This window comes from Sorex fumeus, unplaced genomic scaffold (genome assembly GCF_029834395.1).
Source record: "Sorex fumeus unplaced genomic scaffold, SorFum_2.1 ptg000072l, whole genome shotgun sequence".
Lineage (NCBI taxonomy): Eukaryota > Metazoa > Chordata > Mammalia > Eulipotyphla > Soricidae > Sorex > Sorex fumeus.
The window spans coordinates 8,217,079-8,236,654 of NW_026606129.1; the positions used below are offsets into that span (position 1 = coordinate 8,217,079).

Sequence of the window (19,576 nt, forward strand, 5' to 3'; positions counted from 1 at the left end):
CCCCCCAAATAATGAAACCCACTTCCAGCCCACCAGCAGTGATGGCTACCCTTCACTACACCAGAATCTGGCAAGTCTCGCCACCCCCACCCCAGAGACAGACCCTGATGAGTCAGCGTCAGCTTAGTTTTCAGCTGTTCCACTGAAAACTGCTACTTGATTCCATCCCAGCATGAGGGACAGCTGTCAAGGTGACTCACGGTGACAACTCGGGCTACCTCGGCCTCGAGGGTGAGCCGCTCATCAGCCCCCTCTTCATCCACTCTTCTCCGCTGCTCTGGCCTCCTGAACTTCCGGCTCCCAACTAGATACCCCAAAGGCTAGCAGCTCTCTGCTGTCCTCCAGGCTCTGCCCTGGCCCCTTCTCAGGGAGCCTTTCCTGACCGCCTGGATGAGCCCCACACTCCCCTCCACCTCCCCAGCACTCTCTGAAGCCCCCCACATTGTTTCATTGTTCTCCATACTAACCCCTGTAGGTATGTAACGAATACACAAGTTTCTGTCATACCCAGCAGTACTCCTTGTTCTGTGCTTACAGAGCATGCCTGGCTGTGCTCAGGGGGCCGTAGGTGGGGATCAATTGCGCATGGGCTGGCCGAGTGCAAGGCAAGTGCCCTGCCTGTCTCTCCGACCCTCACATTTGTTGTCTTGTCTCCTTTCCATCAGACTATACGCTCCAGAAACTATCGAGAGACCTGGGGATGTTTTCACCACCACACCCCACTGACTAAAAAGCAGCCAAGACCATTTCATAGACGCTCGATAAATTTGGCTGTTTCAGCAGCAGACTCAATAAAATACTATTAGTAGGTAACAAGGCCTAAAGACGTTTCCCTAAGCTTAGCAGTCTTTAAAAAAAAAAAAGAAGATCGTTTTTGCAGAGAGGGAGGCAAAAGATGTTTTTGTGTTGTATAAAGGCCCATTTATCAGGCCCAGAGAGATATTACAGAAAGGCAACTGCCTTGCATGCGGCCAACCCAGGTTTAAATTCTGGCGCTGAACGTGGTCTCCTGAGCCCCGCAGGAGTGATCCCTGAGCACAGTCAGGAGTAGTCCTCAGCACTGCCAGGTGAGGACCCGAAGCCCCCAATAAATGCACGCCTGAGATGCCCACGACAACTGGGGGATGCGTTGGGGACCGGGTATAAGCCTGGGGGCCGCCCCAGCGATGCTCAGGGGCTGATCCTGGGGCTCAGGGTCGCCCCTCGAGGTGACGTGGGGGTACACGTGCAGGCCGGGATGCAACCGGCGCAGGCGCCTTAGCCCCCAGGGGCCCTGCAGAGCCAGCACCGACGCCCGCCGCAGACTTCGTCCCGCTCGAGCTCCCTTTCCAGGCCGGGACCCCGCCAGCCGCGCCCGCGGACCTTGGCTCGGGCGCCGCCCGCCGAGCCCCGAGTCCGCCCGGCGCCCCCGCCCGCGCCCTCCCGCGGCGCCGCCCACAGGGACGAGCACGCGCACGCGCCGCGCGCGCTGAGCCCGCCCGGCACCCGTCCCGCGCGGCCCGCCCCCTCACTTCCGCTTCCGGGGGGCGTCGCGAGACTTCCGGCGGCGTGACCTGGCCGCGCGGGGCCGGGGCCGAGTGGGCGGCGGACGGGCCTGCGCGACGGCCGGTAAGCGGGCGGCGCGGCGCGGGGAGTGGCGGCGCCGCCCTCGCTGCTTGGCCCGCAGCGGCCCGGGCGGCGGCGGGAGCGGGGCGGGGCGGGGCGGGGCCGCCCGGCGCGGGGCCCCTCGGACGCTTCGCGGCGGAGCCTGGCCGGGCCCCGAGCGCCCGCGCGCGGCGCAGGAACGTTGCGCCGTCCGTTGGGCGCGGCGTCGCCCCGGCCCTTCGCTCGCGACGAAACGGGACCCGCACCCCCGGCCGGGGCTGGGCCGTCGTACCCGGCATCCCGTGTGGTTGGTTCCCCCCTCGAGCCCGCCGGGGAACTCCCGGGACCCCGGGGTAAAACAAATCATCGTCTCCTCCAGCGACCGGAGCGCTTTCCAGCCAGAAAGGCTCATTTTCAGCGTCCCCGCCCCCCCCTCCCGAAAAGGCATAGGTAGACTCCGACCCCATTTGACGTATCTGTAAGTTAACGTGCTCATAAAAAAAAAAATAGGTCGAAATAATGGCCTTGCTGGAAGTCGGCCTCACGTGCTGGGGGAAAAGGCAGCTGGGACAGAGAGAAGGGACCGCCAAGTGAATGATGCTCGGCGGGCTCGCTCGGGATGGGAGATGCGTGCGGAAAGTAGACCGTGGACCGGACGTGATGGCCACTTCCTACCTGTATTGCAAACCGTAACTCCCCAAAGGAGAGAGAGAGTAGAAGGAAATGTGCCTGCCACGGAGGTGGGGGGGCGGGAGGGCAGGAGGGATACTGGGGGCATTGGTGGCGGAGAATGGGCACTGGTGGAGGGGTGGGCGCTGGATCGTTGTACGACTGAAATGGAATCACGGGAATTTGTAAGTCTGCCCTATCTCACGGTGACTCATGGAAAAAAGGAAATTTGGTCTTGCAGTGTCTTGGGTGTTCCTCGCTGCTGTGGTCTTGGTACCCATTGTCAACATAGACCATTCCGAAGCAGATCATGAAGTACAAATGACCATTTCTTTACCTGTACAGTCCTGTGCGACAGGTGGATTCGTGTGTGTGTGTGTGTGTGTGTGTGTTTTAAACATCACCGAGTTCTTCCAGTCCCCTGTTGAAATGTGAAATGCGCTTAACTTGCTTTTTCTTCTTGCCATTGTTTTCAAGGGATTCTGTCAGGGATCTTCGAAACACTGCAGAGATGTCTGATGTTCAGGAAGCTACAGACCAACTCCTGGATGTGAACCTTCAGGAGAACCACAGGCCAATACCAGTGGCAGAGAGTGACCCTGGAAATGACTCCGAGTGTCTCCAGGTCACCATTGGGGCCACTGTACCCACGGGCTTTGAGCAAACGGCAGCGGATGAAGTGAGAGAGAAACTTCGATCATTGTGCAAGATCAGCAAAGACCGGGGCAAGATCTATTTTGACATTTCAGTGGAAAGCCTTGCTCAGGTTGGAATGTAGCACTATTTAAAATAGCTCCTGAATTCATTATCTAATGATTGCATTTTGATTTACAGACCTCTTTGGAATTCTTTTTGCTTTTCTGTCCCCCACACCTGTTTTTTGTTATTTTCTGCACTTTTCTGTGGGTCAAATTTGTAAATTTGACTAGTTGGGGTTTTTTTGGGAGGGGGGCTGTGGGGGCTTTTGGGCCCTTCCCAATGGCAGGTGAGGTCACTCCCAATTCAGTGCTCCAGGGTCATGCATTGCTGGGGTCAGGCCTGGGCCTCCTGCATGCAGAGTGACCCTCAGCCCTGTGAGGTCTCTCCTCATGTTGTCTTTTAAAAAGCAGTTTATATTTTTTAGACATGAATTTAACAGGATTCTTTGTGAATATGAAGAAAATCTGGGGTCTGCTATCTTTGAATGTACTTTTTTTTTTTTTTTTTCAAATTTTGGGCCACACCTGGTGGGGCTTAGGAGACCATATGGGATGCTGGGAACTGAACCTGGGTTGGCCACATACAAGGCCAGCGCCCTACCCAATGTACTAGCTCTCCTGCCACTCAACTTGAATCATAAGAAGAGATTGGTCTTTTAATCTGTCTGACAGAAACTGTTGAGAAGTCTTGGAGGTGAGAAGTGAAGGGCAGCCATTCTGCTGAGAGAAAAGCTAAGCTCTGTGTCAGTGCGCATGACCAGCGAGGGCAGAGGCTGGGTTTCCTCTTGTTTCATTTTGCCATTATCTCTCAGGCCTATCATAAACCTCCAGAAGCATTTGGTTTCTGGGACCCCTGCAGAGGCCAAAAAATCCAGTGCGTGCTCAGTTGCCTTGGATTTGCCGATCTTTCTAGTCATCCTTTAATGTGCTTTAATCACCGCTAGGTTTGCTCGACACACCGAAGTGCTCCCTCTGCATGCACGTAGTAGGGTTTGTTGCTTGGCACCTCCTGGTCTCTTGAGCGCTGCTGGGAGTAGCCCCTAGCCCCAGGTGTTGCTCAGACCTTTCAGGAAGAAAGTACTGTTGGCTGCATGCATCAGAGGCCTGAGTATTTGTGGTTTTTGTTTGGGTGACTAGGTCCATCCTGGGTGACTAGCCTAAGGACACGTAAGGCTGACTCAGTTTATTTTATTTTTTATTTTTATAAGGTTGTTCACAATAGTTCATTGCAGATAACATTCAAACACCCATCCCACCACCATGCACCTTCCCACCACGATAAGAGGAAAGTGTGTGGCAATTATCGTATGTCATCCTGGAGCCATTTAAGCCCTTGTATAAGAGATTACGAGCATGTACGGTAAACCCAAACGTGTGCTACTTTTGGTACGTCAGTGGGTTAGAGTATAAAAGGTCCGCGGCTGCACTCCAGGACGTTCTGTTTTGCTCTCTTCCAGGAGCTTTATTTCGGAGTCTCTTGATCTTGTCCATTGATAAGATTATATGGCGCTGAGGGCAGTTTGAGAGTGTGACTGCCAAGCTACTGGGAAGCTGGGGGGAGGAGGCCCAGCCCCATACAGAGCGAGCTTGGAGATATCAGTCACGCATACCTGGGTTTTTCTGCAGGTTCCCCCATAGGTGAGGCTCGTCCAAGCCTGTGGAGAGCGGCCTTGAGCATGACTGCATGGTTGGGTTCTGCTGGTGTGGGGAGGGAAACTCAGCCCACCCGCCTCCAAGCTGTCCCCGTGAAGACCACCTGGCACAGTGTTGGGACCTGACTCCTCAGTTTAGGGAGAAGTTGTGTGCCCGGGGTTGCCGAGCTCAGAATTCAGGTCGGGAGCACAAACGACTGCGGTGCCAGTGGCCCGCGGAGAGCTAAGAGGGAAATCCAACGAATCCCACCCCCACCCCCCTTACTCCCACCCTCTCCCACCAGCAGATTGTTCTCTTTCCATTCTCACATGGCAGGGGGGGTCACTTAGCTCGTAACAGCCCTTTGTCATCTGTCCTTCTATTTCTCTTAGAGCTTATGGATGACCAGAGAGACGGGACACAATGGGTGGGTGAGAATGGTTTTTGTTTGTTTTTTAGGCCATATGCCACAGTGCTCAGGGCTTACTCCTGGCTCTGTGCTCGGGGATCACGCCTGGTGAACTCCGTGATCCGTAGGATGCCGGGGATTGAACTCGGTCAGCTGCATGCAAGGCAGATGCCCTACCCCCTGTACTATTTATCGGGCCCCGGTGAGGATGTTTTTAAATACGAGTTATAGGTGTTAACTATTAAAATCTCTGACCCTCATTTTTAACAGAAATGTTGATGGTTTGTGTGATTCAAAACCTTTTCCGGAAATTTTCTTCTAACATATTTTTTTTTCCTTCCCAGGTTCATTGTCTGAGATCAGTGGATAATTTATTTGTGGTTGTTCAGGAATTTAAAGATTACCACTTCAAAGAGACAAAGGTGAGCTTTTCCAAATGTGGTGCCGTAGATCATTCCAGTTTTCTGATTCTGTCAATTAGCATTGCTGCTTGCTGCTATTTTTAATTTTTTTTTGGGGGGGTGGGGTCACACCGAACAGTGCTGGAGCCTACTGGCTTTGTGCTCAGTGATCACTCCTGGTGGGACTTGGGAGACTGTATTCAGTGCTGGGGAGCAGACTCAGGCCAGCCGAGTGCCAGGCAGGAGCCTTGCTTGCTGTGCTGTGTCACCAGTCCTGGCAGTATTACTTTTTTTTTTTAAGCTACTGCTTTTATAAGACCAGAACGAGAGACTTTACACAGTAGAATTCAGTTATGCAAACCGTGGTGTTGATGGCTTATCTGACACTCACAACTGTGGTTGTGGTACACCAGGGATCTGAAACTTCGTTGAGGTGCCAGAAATAACATGCAGGACACGTGGTGGTGCCAGGATTGAACTTGGGACTCATACTTGCAGAACAGGCGCTCTCACACTCACCATCCCTAAACCACCTAAGCGTTATTTCCAGGGGCTTGGGATACAGCTCTGGCAGTGCCTGGCTCACATGTATGAAAACTCGGGTTTGATTTCTGACATCCAGCAGGAATAGCAAAAGTTGGTTATCAGTCCTGAGGGCTGGACTGCTCGTACAGAGTCGTCGTGCTGCTTGCAAGTGGCGACCTGTCTGAGCGTCAGCGTCATGTGGTTCCCTGGCATCACTAGGGCTCACTCCTGAGCACAGCCAGAAATAGTCCTCGAGACCCCCAAGTAAATCTAAAAAACAAATGAATAAAAGTCGGCATTGAAATAGAATTTATAAGAAGTAAAAAATGAAATTGCTTGGTTTTCTACAAAGGGTACCTAAAATTAGCTCTGAGTATAAGTTCGAAGTAGAATTGCTTCCTGGTTGAACCAGAGCAAGGAAATGCTTCCTTGCACTGTTTGGTTTCGGCCTGCGTTCTCTTCAAACTCCATTTTTGAAATAAAGCCAAGGTAATACCTCAGTGCGCCTTCACTTGTTAAAATAGCTTTGGGGGGGTGGGGAGTACAACGGATAGGCTCTGCCCAGGCTCCATCCCCAGCACCACAGGAATCTCCCTGAGTGCAGAGGCTCGAGTAACCACTGGCTGTGACCCCCAAACTCCACACGACAGCAGCAAAAGCTCTGCTTCCCCTATGTATTTCGTCTTTGAGCTAAATAATGCAGATGTGCCAAATTGAAGATTGAAAATAGATTGCTGTAAGGTTTTAATGTTCTCCTGTATCATTTTGGCATCAAGTTTCCAGAATGTATGCTTGAAAAGTATTTCATTGTCTTATAAATAATTGTGTGTGTGGGGGGGGGGTCACACCTGGCTGTGTTTAGGGCGTACTCCTTGCTCTTAGCTCAGGGATCACTCCTGACTGTGCTCAGTGAACCATTTGGGGTGCCAGGAATAGAACCTGGGTCGGCTGCATACAAGGCAAGCACTCTGGCCCCACAAATCATCTTTTTTAAAACTAAGACATGTTTGATTTTCGGGATTTTTCCTTTTCAGTAGCAGGTTGGTTTCCAAAGCATTCAAAAACCAGAATCCATGGCCTAGAAAAATTAAAGATTAAATTGTAGTACTTATTTAAGGCTGGAGTGATAATACAACGGGTAGAGTGCTTTCCTTGTACACGGCTGACCTGGGATGATCCCTCAAGCACTGTGGGGTGTGGCCCTAAACCCCCTCTCCCCACCAAAATTGTTTTAAGTTTTGAGGCCAGACCTGGCAATGTTCAGGTGTTACTCCTCGCTCTGTGTTCTGGAATTACTGGAATGCTGGGATTGAACCCAGGTTGGCTGTGCGCAAAGCAAGTGCCCTGCCTGCTTGTACTGTCACTCAGGCACCATCTCTTTTTCTTTGATTTTGGTGCCCTCCTACAGTTTGTATTATTTGAGCATTGAGATGAGTTGAGTGGGGTAAGTTCTGCACTGAGTGATAGCTCCGTCTTGCAGGACAGCCATGCGCGGCCCAGGGAGACGGGCTTCCAGCTCTGCGGGGCTGACTTGTGCCCAGCCCCGGGGGACTAGAAAACCATCGCTTCATAGACGTACACGGCAGCATGCCGCAGGAACACCGCAAATGTGAAGCGTTACTTGCAGTTTTTGTGCTTTTGACGTTGATTTGTTTTGTTCTTTTATTTATTTATTTTTTTGCTTGGCTTTTTGTTTTGGGTTCACAGCAGGCGGTGCTCTTAGCTTAGACAGCACCCTGCTCACTGGACTTCCTCTCATGCCCTGTGTATCTTCATTTTCTAGGAATTTGTCATTTCGTAGAGGCATTAGTTTGTTTGTGTTTGAGGGCGGTCACTCCGCATGGTGCTCAGGTCACTGTGGTGCTGGGATCAAACAGGGTCAGCCACATGCAAGGCAAGCACCGTGGCCCCTGCGACCGTTTTCGCAGTTGGGTTTGCACTCCCAGAGAAACTCCCAGAGAAACTCTCTAGACCAAGTAGGGGGTTACGTCTGTAAAGTTAAAGAGGTAAAGAATGGATCTCATCTTCTCTCCTTTGTAGGAAGAGGTTCTAAAGGATTTTGAAGAATTGGCTGGGAAACTCCCATGGTCTGACCCCTTAAAGGTGTGGAAAATCAACACCAGTTTCAAGAAAAAGAAAACGAAGCGTAAGAAGATTAATCCAAATTCGAGTAAAGAAAAGATCGAAAATGGACAGGGAGACAAAACAGACAAGACAGATGCGAAGAAGTCCGCCAGCAAGCCCTCGGATCCCCATCTCTCGGACTACTATGAAAATCCTGCCATCCGGGAGGATGTTTGCACGCTGGTCGGTGAGGACTTGGCGTCTCGCAGAGATGAGACGGAGGAAAACTCCAAGGGGGAATCTGAGCCCGAAGTGCTGAAATTCAGAGTGACCTGCAACCGGGCTGGGGAGAAACACTGCTTTTCGTCAAATGAGGCTGCCAGGGATTTTGGGGGTGCTGTTCAGGAATATTTCCAGTGGAAGGCTGACATGACGAACTTCGACGTGGAGGTGGGTGCGGGCTGGGGTTGTGATGGTTGGGGAGGTGCTCGGAGCCAGGGAGGGTTTCCAGCTCGCTTCATCACTCAAGCAGTTCACCCCGGGCCATGGGGCTTGTAGTTGTGGTCATTCAGAGCTCAGGTTACTGAGAAGAATCTAGCTCCACCGTGGAACTCTATATGAGATACTCTCTGGGCATTTTACAAAGCTTCATGGAATGTTCTTACCCTGCTTTCTTGCAAAATAAATTATTACAAAATCTGCAGGTTATATAGTGTGCCAAACTATAAACCTTTCATTTATCCTGAAGGTTAAATAAGTAAATATATTTAAAACATTGGATATATGTGCATTTTCCATATGCTTAGTTGATGAGTGCTGTAAAGACTGAGTTTTCTCATTTTTTTAAATTTTGGTTTTGGGGCCACACCCGGCGGTGCTCAGGGCTTCCTCCTGGCTCTTCACTCAGGAATCACTCCTGGTGGTGCTCGGGGGATCATATAGGATGCTGGGGATTGAGCCCAGGTCAGCCACGTACCAGGCAAGCACTCTGCCCGGTAGTCTACCTCTCTGGTCCCTATTTTTACATACATTTTTAAACTTAATAGTTTATATTTGTCTAGTTAACATGTCACAAAACATTGAGTCAAGTTAAAAAGTACTAAGAATGATAAAGCAGATGTGTTAACAGCCGGGTCATCTGAGTGAAAGGGGAATTTTGGAAAGTATTTCAAAAGATTTTAATGTATATTAAACCCATAAATCTTCAAAACACAATTTGTAACTGTGAAAATTCAGGGTGTAAGGGACTGGAGACATACAGCAGCTGGGGTGTTTGACTTGCACGCCGCTGACCTGGGTTCAAACTTGGGGACCCCATATCGTCCCCCGGGCACTGCCAGGAGTGATTCCTAAGCACAGAGCCAGGAGTCAGCCCTGAGTACCTCCAGGTGAGGCCCAAAAGAAAGTTTGAGCAAATCTCCTTATAGATAATTTACCAAAACAGACAAAACAGAATAGACGTTTTCCGTGGGTTGGCGGGGGGGGGGGGGGGGGGGTGTCAAACGTGTGGCATTGATCCGGGCAGTGTACCAGGGACAACCAGGGACCTTGCTGAGCTTTGCCCACTGGGCTGTATCTCTGGCCCAGGAATGAAACAGACTTTTGAAAGTTTACTGTATGCTAGATGATTTTATTTATCTGAGCACCGAGTAGGTGTCAGATCAGTGATTTGTCTGGGTGGCAGGAGAGGAGGCGCCCGCTGATGTTTGGGGGCTGCTTGTGGATCTGGTAGTTTCACAGCCTGCCAAGTAAAAAGCCACTGAATTCCACGCTGAAGACGTATGTCTCGGGGGCTGGAGAGAGTTCAGCAGGGAAGGCTTGCATGTGGCACACCTGGTTTCAATCTCTTACACCCCATCTTGTCCCCCAAGCACTGCCACGAGTAATTCCTGAGCTTCACCCACTGTGGTCCAAAAATAAATGGGGAAAAAAAATTTTACTACACGTAAACTCTACCTCAGTTAAATTAAAGCCTTGGATTAAAAAAAAAAATCCTAATCCATGTAGCTCAAAAGGTCTAATGCTATTGATTCTGTCCTGCTAAACTTTACCATAGGTTCTTTTGAATATCCACGATAGCGAAGTTATTGTGGGCATTGCCTTGACCGAGGAAAGTCTTCACCGAAGAAACATCACACATTTTGGACCCACGACTCTCAGATCCACGCTTGCCTACGGGATGCTCAGGTGAGAGGCTGGCTCGGGTCTTGCGGGCATTGGACACCTTGGTCTGAACCTGGTCTTCAGAACACCTTAGTGTGGCGTGTGGGGGCCGCGACTTTGCGTGCGGGGGCCTGCGTCGGAGTCTCAGCATCGGATAGTCTCCAGCTGTGCCAGCGGAGGCCCCAAAACCCTAAAACAAAAACGGGTAGGATTCATCAAGAAGGATAGTGGGATGTTTAACGCAGGTAGATAGCGGTGCTTTTTTTTATTTTGGGGGGCCTCATCCAGCAGTACTTAGTGGGTACTCCCAGCTCTGTGCTCAGGGCTCACTCCTGCTGGTGCTCAGGGACCAACCACAAGAGCCAGGAATTGGATCAGAGCATACCGTTCCCGCCACCCATGTTGGCCCTGTTTGCAGCAGCACCTGTTACCTGCTGAAAATTACCCGGCAGCCACATTCTCTCTGGGTGTGAAATGGGCTTGCAGGTGATAGCAAAAGGAACTTTGCATGTAAAAATTTTAAGCACTCAGCATCAAGAAACAATTCATAATTGTAAGTTTCTATTTTTCTTATTTTTGGGCATCACATCCGGCAGTGCTCGGGGCTTGCTCCCCGCAGTTGCCGGGGGTCTAACCTGGGCCTCGGACAGACAGAACTTGCACCCCAGCCCTTTGGGACAAATTGATTGCGGGGGAGGGGGCTGAGGGGAGTCTTAGGTTTGAGCCACACCCAGCCATGCTTAGGGCTTAGTCCCGGTAGTGCTCAGGGTCCCATATGGGATGCTGGGCCTAGAACCTGCGGGACGTTTCAGCGCCCGAGCACATCTATCTCTGAAATCAGTATTGATTCCTTTGTGCTTGCATAATAGATGCTTGACTTTTGGGGGGGCTGGAGGGACCGCCAAAGCAGAGCCCAGGATCTTGCAGAGACTGGTGGGCAGCTGTGCTGGCGGTTAAGGCAAGGGCGATAGAATGTGCTGCTGGGCCCGTGCTGTGGGGATGACCTGCGACCTCTGGGCGACGCTCCTCACACAGGCTGTTTCCTCCCTCCAGGCTCTGTGCTCCTCAGCCCACAGATATCATCGTCGATCCCATGTGTGGAACTGGGGCGATCCCCATAGAGGTAATGACGGCTCAGGCTTCCACACAAGCGAGGGGTCACACGTTGGTGACAGGCTAGACCTAACGGGTGTGGCAAACAGAATCAAGGTTGCATCAGTGTTCTGGAAAGTTTGCAGAGTCGTGCTAGGAAAGCATTATCCTGCGCTAAGCGTTACACAAACTCTTTATCGCGGGCCAGATCTGGATCAGGTTTTAGTGGTATTTGTTCCAGGAACTCCCGGGGGAAGGCTGAGAATTACAGACCCATGAGTCAGTTTTCTGCAGTGGACAGACTGGAGATTTGAATGAAAAAAATTAGCAAAGGCATAAACATAAACTGGAGGGAGATGGTTTCATTTCTATAAAGTGAGATTGTACTTCGGAATTTACTTACGTTCTTAGAATTAATGTCGTTAAGATACAGCTGAAAAAACAATATTACAGCAGGTAGGGCGCCTGCCTTGTGCCCACTAACCCGGATTCAGTCCCCAGCACCACACGGGGTCATTGAGCCCCGCCAGGAGAGATTCCTGAGTGCGGAGCCAGGAGTAAGTCCTGGGCACCACTGGCTGTGGCCCCCGAACAACAAAAAAATCTATGTCGTTGAAACGCAGGAATTTTTGGATGTCCAGAGAGCCTATGTCTCAGGCACTCTTACATTGTTTTGCTAGTTACTATCATACTGAGTGGACTAAAGAGTTTCAGCCCAAGAAAGTGTCTACGACAAAAATGGGAACGAACTGTTACTTGAAAAGTGTCCAACAGAAGTTTCCTTGCATCGGTTAACGTGGAAGAGGCCCTCATGGTCAATACACTGAAGCTGGTGGAGCACAGGAAGTGTGTGCATGGAGCGTACCTCAGGCCAGTCCGAGTAGAGCGCAGGGATATAGCCCAGCTTCGGAGTTGGGGGAAGCTGGGCAGGGGAGGAGCAGAGCTGCCTGTGTCTGACCCTGGATTCCATCCACACCAGCAGACCCACCTCCCAGCGGGAAGAACAGCTAGGGGTGGGGGGCGGGGGATGGGACACGTGGGAGGGCACTGTGGGCGGCTGACCCACGCTTGATCCCCAGCACCTCCCTTGAGCCCTGCCAGAGTGATCCTGGAACACAGAGCCAGGAATAAGACCTGAGCAAGGCCAGGCTTGGGGGGCCCCAAAAAAATAAATAAAATTAGGGGTGGAAAGATCGTTCAGCGGGCCAGCTGCCTGCCTTGCGCACGGCCAGCAGGGTTCAGCCCCCGGCATCCATACTGCTGGCACTCCCCCAAGCCCTGTCTGGAGTGAGTCCCAAGTGCAGAACCAGGAGTAACTCCTGAGCGTTGCCAGGTGTGGCCCAAAACAAACAACAAAAAATTTAAATCCCAGAAGGAAAATTGAGCGATTTCCTGCTATTGTCTGAGAAGTCTGCCTGGCTGAAGAAACCGACACAGAAAATTCAGTCGTCTGGGAGGGTTCTGGGGGCTGGGCTGCAGTAGGTTTTGTAGTGAGGAAGCGGTGAAGGGTGCAGGGTCCTGATGCCCCCCCCCCCCCAGACAGGATGAAGAGACGAACCATTTCCTTGCAAGGGGAAACACGGGGGACCTCAGGGGAGGAAATCACACTTGCTCTGGGATCAGCATGAACAGGTTTGGGGCGAAACGTGGCATGTGCTCACAGTGTGTTCACGACAAAGGATAAGTACTTAATCAGAATCCCACTTTAAAACTTGAACAGACTACAAAACATCTCGCTCAGAGTCAAAAATTGTCCAGTTTTAGAAGAAACGGATACTGGGGTGTCGGGCCCCCGCGGGCGTTCATCGGACACCGCGGCCCCTTCTCCACCCTCAGGGATGCGTCCCTGCCCGCTGACTCGGGAGTGAGGCATGTTGCAGTCTGCGGAGAAGATGGTTCCTCAGCCCTCACCTGAGGGCAGAGCCTTCTGTCTCGACAGAAACCCGTGAATCTGTCGAACACTGCAGCTCCGGGCTGGAACGTCACCCCTTTATACAGAGGACTGTCACAGCTGGAACCAGCATTCTGTTGACTTGCTTTAGACTTAAAATGACATAATAGAGACATACGATTATACAAAGAGATTGTACTTTATTTTGAAGTTCTCAAATATTCCACTATGAAAGCACATATAAAGATCCCATAGCCACAGGATTCTATGGGTCGGTCATTTTGATGTGGCTAAATTTTTCCCATTGTATTTTGTACTTAGGGTCTGAAACGCTTTACTGTGCCGGGTTGGTGGTGAGAGGCTGACTAGGAGGCCAGGCTCAGCCCTAGGGAGTTCCTGGCTTGTTGAGAGGCAGACAAGGAGAGAAATATTTAAAAGAAGTCAGATAGGGCAGTAGAGGTAGGCACAGAGTGTTCCGTGGGGAGCAGGGGGCAGGTGAGATGCCAGGAGCGGGAGTTAATGCCGTGAGGGGGAGGCTTGACTATGGGATCTGGAGTGTGAGGGGGCTTCGGCAGAGAAGAGGGCTGGGGCCTCAGTGCTTCGGGAAAGACTTGCACCGGCCCGTTGGATAGTGCAGTTGGACTCTCGCATTTATCCATAACTGGTGTTTCATCTTTGTTTGGTTTTGTAGTTGCTGCTAATTCTGTCTCTTGTCTTCTAGGGGGCTACTGAATGGTCAAACTGCTACCATATTGCCGGTGATAATAATCCATTGGCTGTCAATAGAGCAGCAAATAACATCGCATCTTTGTTGAGCAAGGGCCAAGTTAAAGAAGGGTAAATATTTAAAAGATTCTGTGACATGTCCTGGACTTAAATCATTCCTGTCCTGTTGACTCGTGCACCGTGGCATCATCAGCCCAACGAACATGAGACTCAAGTTCACTGACGATTTTTCTATGTATTGGGGTGGAGGGGGGTGCACACCAGGCGGTGCTCCTGGGAACCACGGGGTGCCCCAATCCAGCCTTGGGCTGCAGGGGCCGAGCGTGCGTTCCAGACGTGGCGCTCTTGCCCAGGCCTTCAGATGCTGTTTGTTTCTGGCGCACCTGGCGTCTTTGGGGACCATCTGGTGCTGGTGTCGAGCCCAGGTGTCTGGTATGCAGGGAATGCGCTGAGCCCCATGGAGCAGTGTCTGTGTGGGGCTGGTTTATGTGTTTGGTGTTGGGGACACACCTGGCAGTGCTCCGGGCTGGTGACTGACATGAGCACAGGAGAGATAGGGACCGTTCCCCTGTGAGGCAGGTGCCCCCGGACTGGTTGTGCTCAGGTTGTGTTAGCAGGGCTCAAAGGCACCAGATGGGGTGATGGACATTAAACCCGGGGGGCCACCTGGAGGCAGGCACCCTCCAGCAGTACCGGCTCTCCTTCCTCTCCGGCCTTTTTCTTTTAACTTCATATTGGGACTCATCGCGCACCTTTCCTTTGACCCACAGGAGCCCGTCGTGGGGCTTACCTATAGACGCTGTGCAGTGGGACATCTGCCACCTGCCTCTGAGAACTGGCTCTGTGGACATCATCGTCACTGATATGCCCTTCGGGAAAAGGTGGGCTTTGGCCTTCTTAAGTGGGAGTCTTACTCGGGCTTGCTGTCGAGTGCTCACTAACATTGTCTCTGCTGTATTCAGAAATACCCGGTACCTTAGAGCAAGCTCACAGCAGTGAGTACTGGATTCCTGTGCTCAGTTTCTGCTTAGAGCTAAGGAATGGGTCAGGTATATTTGGGTCCTGAGCATCACCGGAGGCTCCTTTTGAAAATGGCATCGCTGTGGCTCAGTCTAGACCTCTGCCGGTGACATGACCGTGCACAGACTGAGGAAGAGCGTGCTCTGCCTCTTGGGATAAAGGATTCCGTTACGGGTCTCTGTCAGAATCTGACCACTTCTCACCCTCAGCAAGAGGAGGAATCAGGTCATTTGAAGTTGTCCAAAGAAATGTTTCTGTAAACGCTTAGACCTACCGATTCTCTTCACAGAATGGGCTCGAAGAAGAGGAACTGGAACCTTTACCCAGCCTGCCTGCAAGAGATGAGCCGCGTGTGTCGGCCCGGGACAGGCCGGGCCGTGCTCCTCACTCAGGACAAGAAATGCTTCACCAAGGTGCGTGTCTGGCTCGGAACTCACTGTTGCCCTGACGTGCTGGGAAGCAGGTCTTCGTGTATGTCCTTGTTTGTTGTGGTGATGGCACAAGGGTCACGGAACTTGGTGGTGCTCACTGAGGTTTGTGCTGGGGCTGCAGTGCTCAGCGTTGGGCTTGCCGTGGGCCACCCGGTGCATGTTTGGTCACGGTGCTGGGGATCCCCAGCAGCGCCCACTTGCTGGAGGGAGGGCCTGAGGCTGCCTTGCCACAGAGCTCTCCCAGCGCCTCCAGCAGGCCTGCTCCCTGCAGGCCCCATTCAGCTGCCCACTCCTCGAGTTACTGGGAGCGGCAGGCGAACCTGGGCCTCCTGAATGCAGAAGTGTGGCCCACGTGCCCCCTCCCCCCAGTGCAGGTTGTGCTCAGGGCCGTGCCGGGGGTGGAACGTCTATATTGTCGGTCTCTCCAGCTCTCCCGGAGACTGAGGCCGTTTCTCGTCAGCCTAGAGACAGCCTGCCAGCTCCTACCTTTGTGCTTCATCTGTACACAGGCACTGTCTGGAATGGGTCACCTGTGGCGGAAGGTGCACACCGTGTGGGTCAACATCGGGGGTCTCCACGCCGCCGTGTACCTCCTGAAACGGACACCTCAAGCGTATGCTCCTGCGGCACCCGATGGCGAAAGAACGCCTTGGTAATGAAAGTGGAGATGACTCATCCCCGTGCGCCTCCGTGTCCGCGTGAAGGGCCCCGGGAGCGCAGGCTGGATGGCCGGAAGCTGCCCACCTGGGCCGGCAGGTGGCTTCAGCGATGGGAACAGGATGTGACGTGACCAGGTCCGAGGAGGGATGAGTCACTGGGAAATCAGTACTTTGTTTAGCATACTTTAAAGATGACTGTGAAAGCAAAAATTCTCTGGGATTTGGGTTTAGAACGTTTTATTTTTAGGCTTCGTTACAGTTGCAGTTTTACCCTGGCCTGATGGAAAGGCGGAGCCCGGAATTGAGTGACCCTCCTAAGCCGGGCGCGCTCGTTGCCCATGCAGCTCTGCTAGTTAATGACTAACCAGGCCTTTTCTTTTTCTCAACCTTGGAAAAGAAAGCGTCATTACATGCTGTGGAGAGTGTTTGCCTCATGAGACCTATAGGAAACGTTCCCATCTGTCTCAAGTATTAAAATATGCATATAAGGGGCCTGACCAATAGTATAGTGTGCCTTTCACCCACCAGGAATGATCCTTGAGCACCACCAGGTAAGGCCCCAAAATAAAAATGAAATGCATGTATTTCGAACTAATACAGAAGATTGCCAAGGTACTTTGCTATTAGTAATTAGGACATTTCCATTTGTAAATAGTAGTCAAACGTTGAAAATAAATAGGGACCAACAAGTTTGAAAAGAATTTTTATTTTTCTGTTCAGTTCAAGATTGTTTTGCTTTCAAAGTCAAACCTGTCAACAGATGTTTATTGGTTCCTCAAAAGGACTAGAAGACAAACTAATATATTTTTGAATTAAAAAAACTTCCTGAAAACTGTTCATAATGTGTGACTTTCTCCGCTCCAGAGCCCTTCCTGAGAGGGGAAAAGGAAATGACCTCAGCACCGAGTTGCTAAGGAACAGAGACACCCGAGGACAGAGACAAACGGGTCTTTTTTTCAAAAGTTCTTTTTGGGTGGGGGTTGTGTGTGTTCTACTTGGGGGATGGGGGCTGAGGGGCTACTCCCAGCTGAGTGCTTCTGGGGTGCTCCTGGCAGTGCTCGGGATTGAACCTAGGCACTAGCTCAGCCCTTGAACTAAGGTCCCCCTAGTTTCTGCGTCTGTCGAGTGCTCCCCATCCTCTCTGGTCTGCATATACAGAATCTCTGCTCCTTTCCAGGTGGGGGGCTGTAGGGATCTCTGACCGTCGTCAGCTTGCTTCTCCTCTTCACTGGAAGCGTAACAGCGCTGCCTGGTTTCCTTTGGATGCCTCGCATGGGTCTGTGCGCGGCTGGGGCCACACCCAGCAGGCGCAGGCACTGCCCCTGCTCTGTGCTCAGGACCGTGTTGGGTGCTGTGTGTGAGGCACCCTCCCCACCGTGCTGGCGCTCTGCTCCTGCTATCTCACATTTAGAATGAAAAGACAGTATTTCTTCCCCAGGAACGCACAGGAAATTCCAAAAGGGAACATTTTCCTTCAGCAGCAGCCTGGCCAGCAGGCCCTTCTGGTTCCCTCTGCAATCCCGCCTCACACTACAGCTAAGACCCTCGAAAGTTTTCTACCAGAGCTTTCTCTGCCAGCAGAACAAATAGCTGCCTTCGGTTATCTTAACCACTTTTCCTCTCTGAAAAGTAAGCGTGTGAATCTTTAAGTACAGGTCAACCACCTGCAAAACCAGCACAAGAAACATGTCAGTCTGCGCCCATATTTACCGAGATTGCCTCCCCCCGGCATTTCTGGAGCTCTCAGGGCTGTGCCACATCTGCAGTGCTCAGCTTACTCCTGATTCTTGTGCTCAGGGATCACTCCTAGCAGTGTTTAGGGACCTCCAGAGCTGAGGGTGGTGCCAGGGTCAGCCACATGCATGGCCTTAACCCTGTACTAACCTTCCAGCAGTTTCATTACCAAACGCTTTGGGAGAAGGGTGGGGGAGGGGGGCACACCCAGCTGTGCTAAGGGGATTATTCCTGACTAGCAGGATTCAGGGCAACATACGGGGTTCCTGAGATTGAACCAAGTTGGCTGCATGTAAGGCAAGCACCTTCCCTGCTATATTTTCTGGCCCATTAGTTGTCAAAAGTCACTTTATGCTTGTTCCATCACATACTTAATCCTGATGATAAGCCTGTGGTTGAGTAAAACCGCCAGGAATACATTGGGCTGGAGCGATAGGACAGTGGGTTGGGCACTTGCCTCGCATGTGGCAGACCTGGGCTCCATCCCTGGCATCCATACGGTCCCCGAAGCACCACCAGGGGGGATTCCTGAGTGTAGAGCCAGGAGTAAGCCCTGAGTATCACAAGGTGTGACTGAGCAAAAGAACTCCGCCATCTGCATAGTACGAGGCTTGGTACCTGGTGACAGGTATGGCCGAGGGACAGACTGAGAAGGCGTGGGATTGTTCTGTGTACACTGGGCCTCGCTGTGACTGTCCTAGGCTACAGGGATGGCGATCCATCATCTGAATGCACAGGATGGAGTTAGGCTTGGCCGAGGAGAATGTGCACTGGAGGGGGAAGCTGGAGCGAACACAGGGACGGGTTTTACAATCTCCCAGGGACAGGCGACGTCCTGGTGGTTAGGACAGGAAGCGTTTGGTCATGGCGCTGCCCGAGAGCATAGATGGCAAGAGGACTTTTCAGAAACAGCCACAGCCGTAGGCTGTGGCGCAGCAGCGCTGCATCGGGCTCCGGAGTCCCTTGCTGAGGGCCAAGACAAGCTGAAGCCGGAAATAGCTGGAAGTATTCTGAAAGGGTTCGCTTGGAAAGGACATTAAACCTCAGCTCTCAGTGAGGTGAGCGTTCTCTGCAACATGGGCCTCCGCAGGACGCCTACAGCTCCGGCAAGCTGGAGTGTGGGAACTTCTGGGGGGACAGGATCCAAGCCTGAAGGCCATGACGATGGCTTCATGTGTGAATTTCAGGACAATCACTGGAAATAAAGTGCGGCTAGAATACAGAGTAGGGGGCTAGAGGCAGCCCAACGAGGAGGGTGCTTGCCTGGCACGAGGGCGACCCAGCATCAATCCCCAGCACCCCCTCTCGGTCCCAAGTCCTAAGAGTAAGCACAGTCGTGCGTGGCCCCCAAACCAATCAAAACTGAAAATGCACAGCGTGGAAGGGCATTCCCATTCCAGCCCCAGAGCTGCCGTGTGTGCTCCCGCTGTGAAGCTGTGAAGCCAATGTTCCCTTTGCGACAGAAGTAGCTCCACCAGAAACCCTGGGACTTCCGGCCCGGGAGCGGCACATGGGGCTGGGGCACGTGCCCCGAGCGCCCAGGCCAGCTTCAGTTCTCTGCGTCACGATCCCACACACCAGCCTGGACACTGCACCTCATGCCAAGGGCATCAGACCTCGGCCTCTCCAGCTTCTCTGCACGCCACAATAACACACCAGTTGTCTCCTCTCTTGGGCAAGATTTTTTTTTTCTTTTGGGGCCACACCAGCTGTGCTCAGGGCTTTACTTCTGGCTATGTTCAGGGATCACCTCTGGTGGGTTTAGGGGACGCGAGCCAGGGACCAAACCTGGGCTGGCCACGTGCAGGACCAGTACTCTGCTGCACTATCACTCCGTCCCCAGAACTGAGCTTTCCAAGGTAAACAGAGCAACTGTTC

At 52.2% G+C, this 19,576-nt stretch overlaps 1 protein-coding gene across 1 annotated transcript; it reads left to right on the forward strand.

The window, feature by feature from the left end:
- Nucleotides 1-1,558: 1,558 nt before the first annotated feature.
- On the forward strand, nucleotides 1,559-16,794 carry THUMPD3 (THUMP domain containing 3). The gene is made up of 10 exons (XM_056129481.1): nucleotides 1,559-1,608; nucleotides 2,731-3,019; nucleotides 5,337-5,414; nucleotides 7,959-8,432; nucleotides 10,039-10,169; nucleotides 11,199-11,268; nucleotides 13,850-13,965; nucleotides 14,625-14,735; nucleotides 15,164-15,287; nucleotides 15,815-16,794. Exons 2-10 carry the CDS (start codon nucleotides 2,765-2,767, stop codon nucleotides 15,959-15,961), a joined length of 1,506 nt encoding a protein of 501 aa, XP_055985456.1. The 5' UTR covers nucleotides 1,559-1,608; nucleotides 2,731-2,764; the 3' UTR covers nucleotides 15,962-16,794.
- The last annotated feature ends 2,782 nt before the right edge of the window (nucleotides 16,795-19,576 follow it).

Excerpts from the sequence above, each read along its gene's own strand:
- THUMPD3 (XM_056129481.1), top strand. The coding sequence starts at position 2,765 with ATGTCTGATGTTCAGGAAGCTACAGACCAACTCCTGGATGTGAACCTT. Across the intron at positions 13,966-14,624 it reads AAGGGCCAAGTTAAAGAAGG|GAGCCCGTCGTGGGGCTTAC; the intron begins GTAAATATTTAA and ends TTTGACCCACAG. Across the intron at positions 15,288-15,814 it reads ACAAGAAATGCTTCACCAAG|GCACTGTCTGGAATGGGTCA; the intron begins GTGCGTGTCTGG and ends ATCTGTACACAG.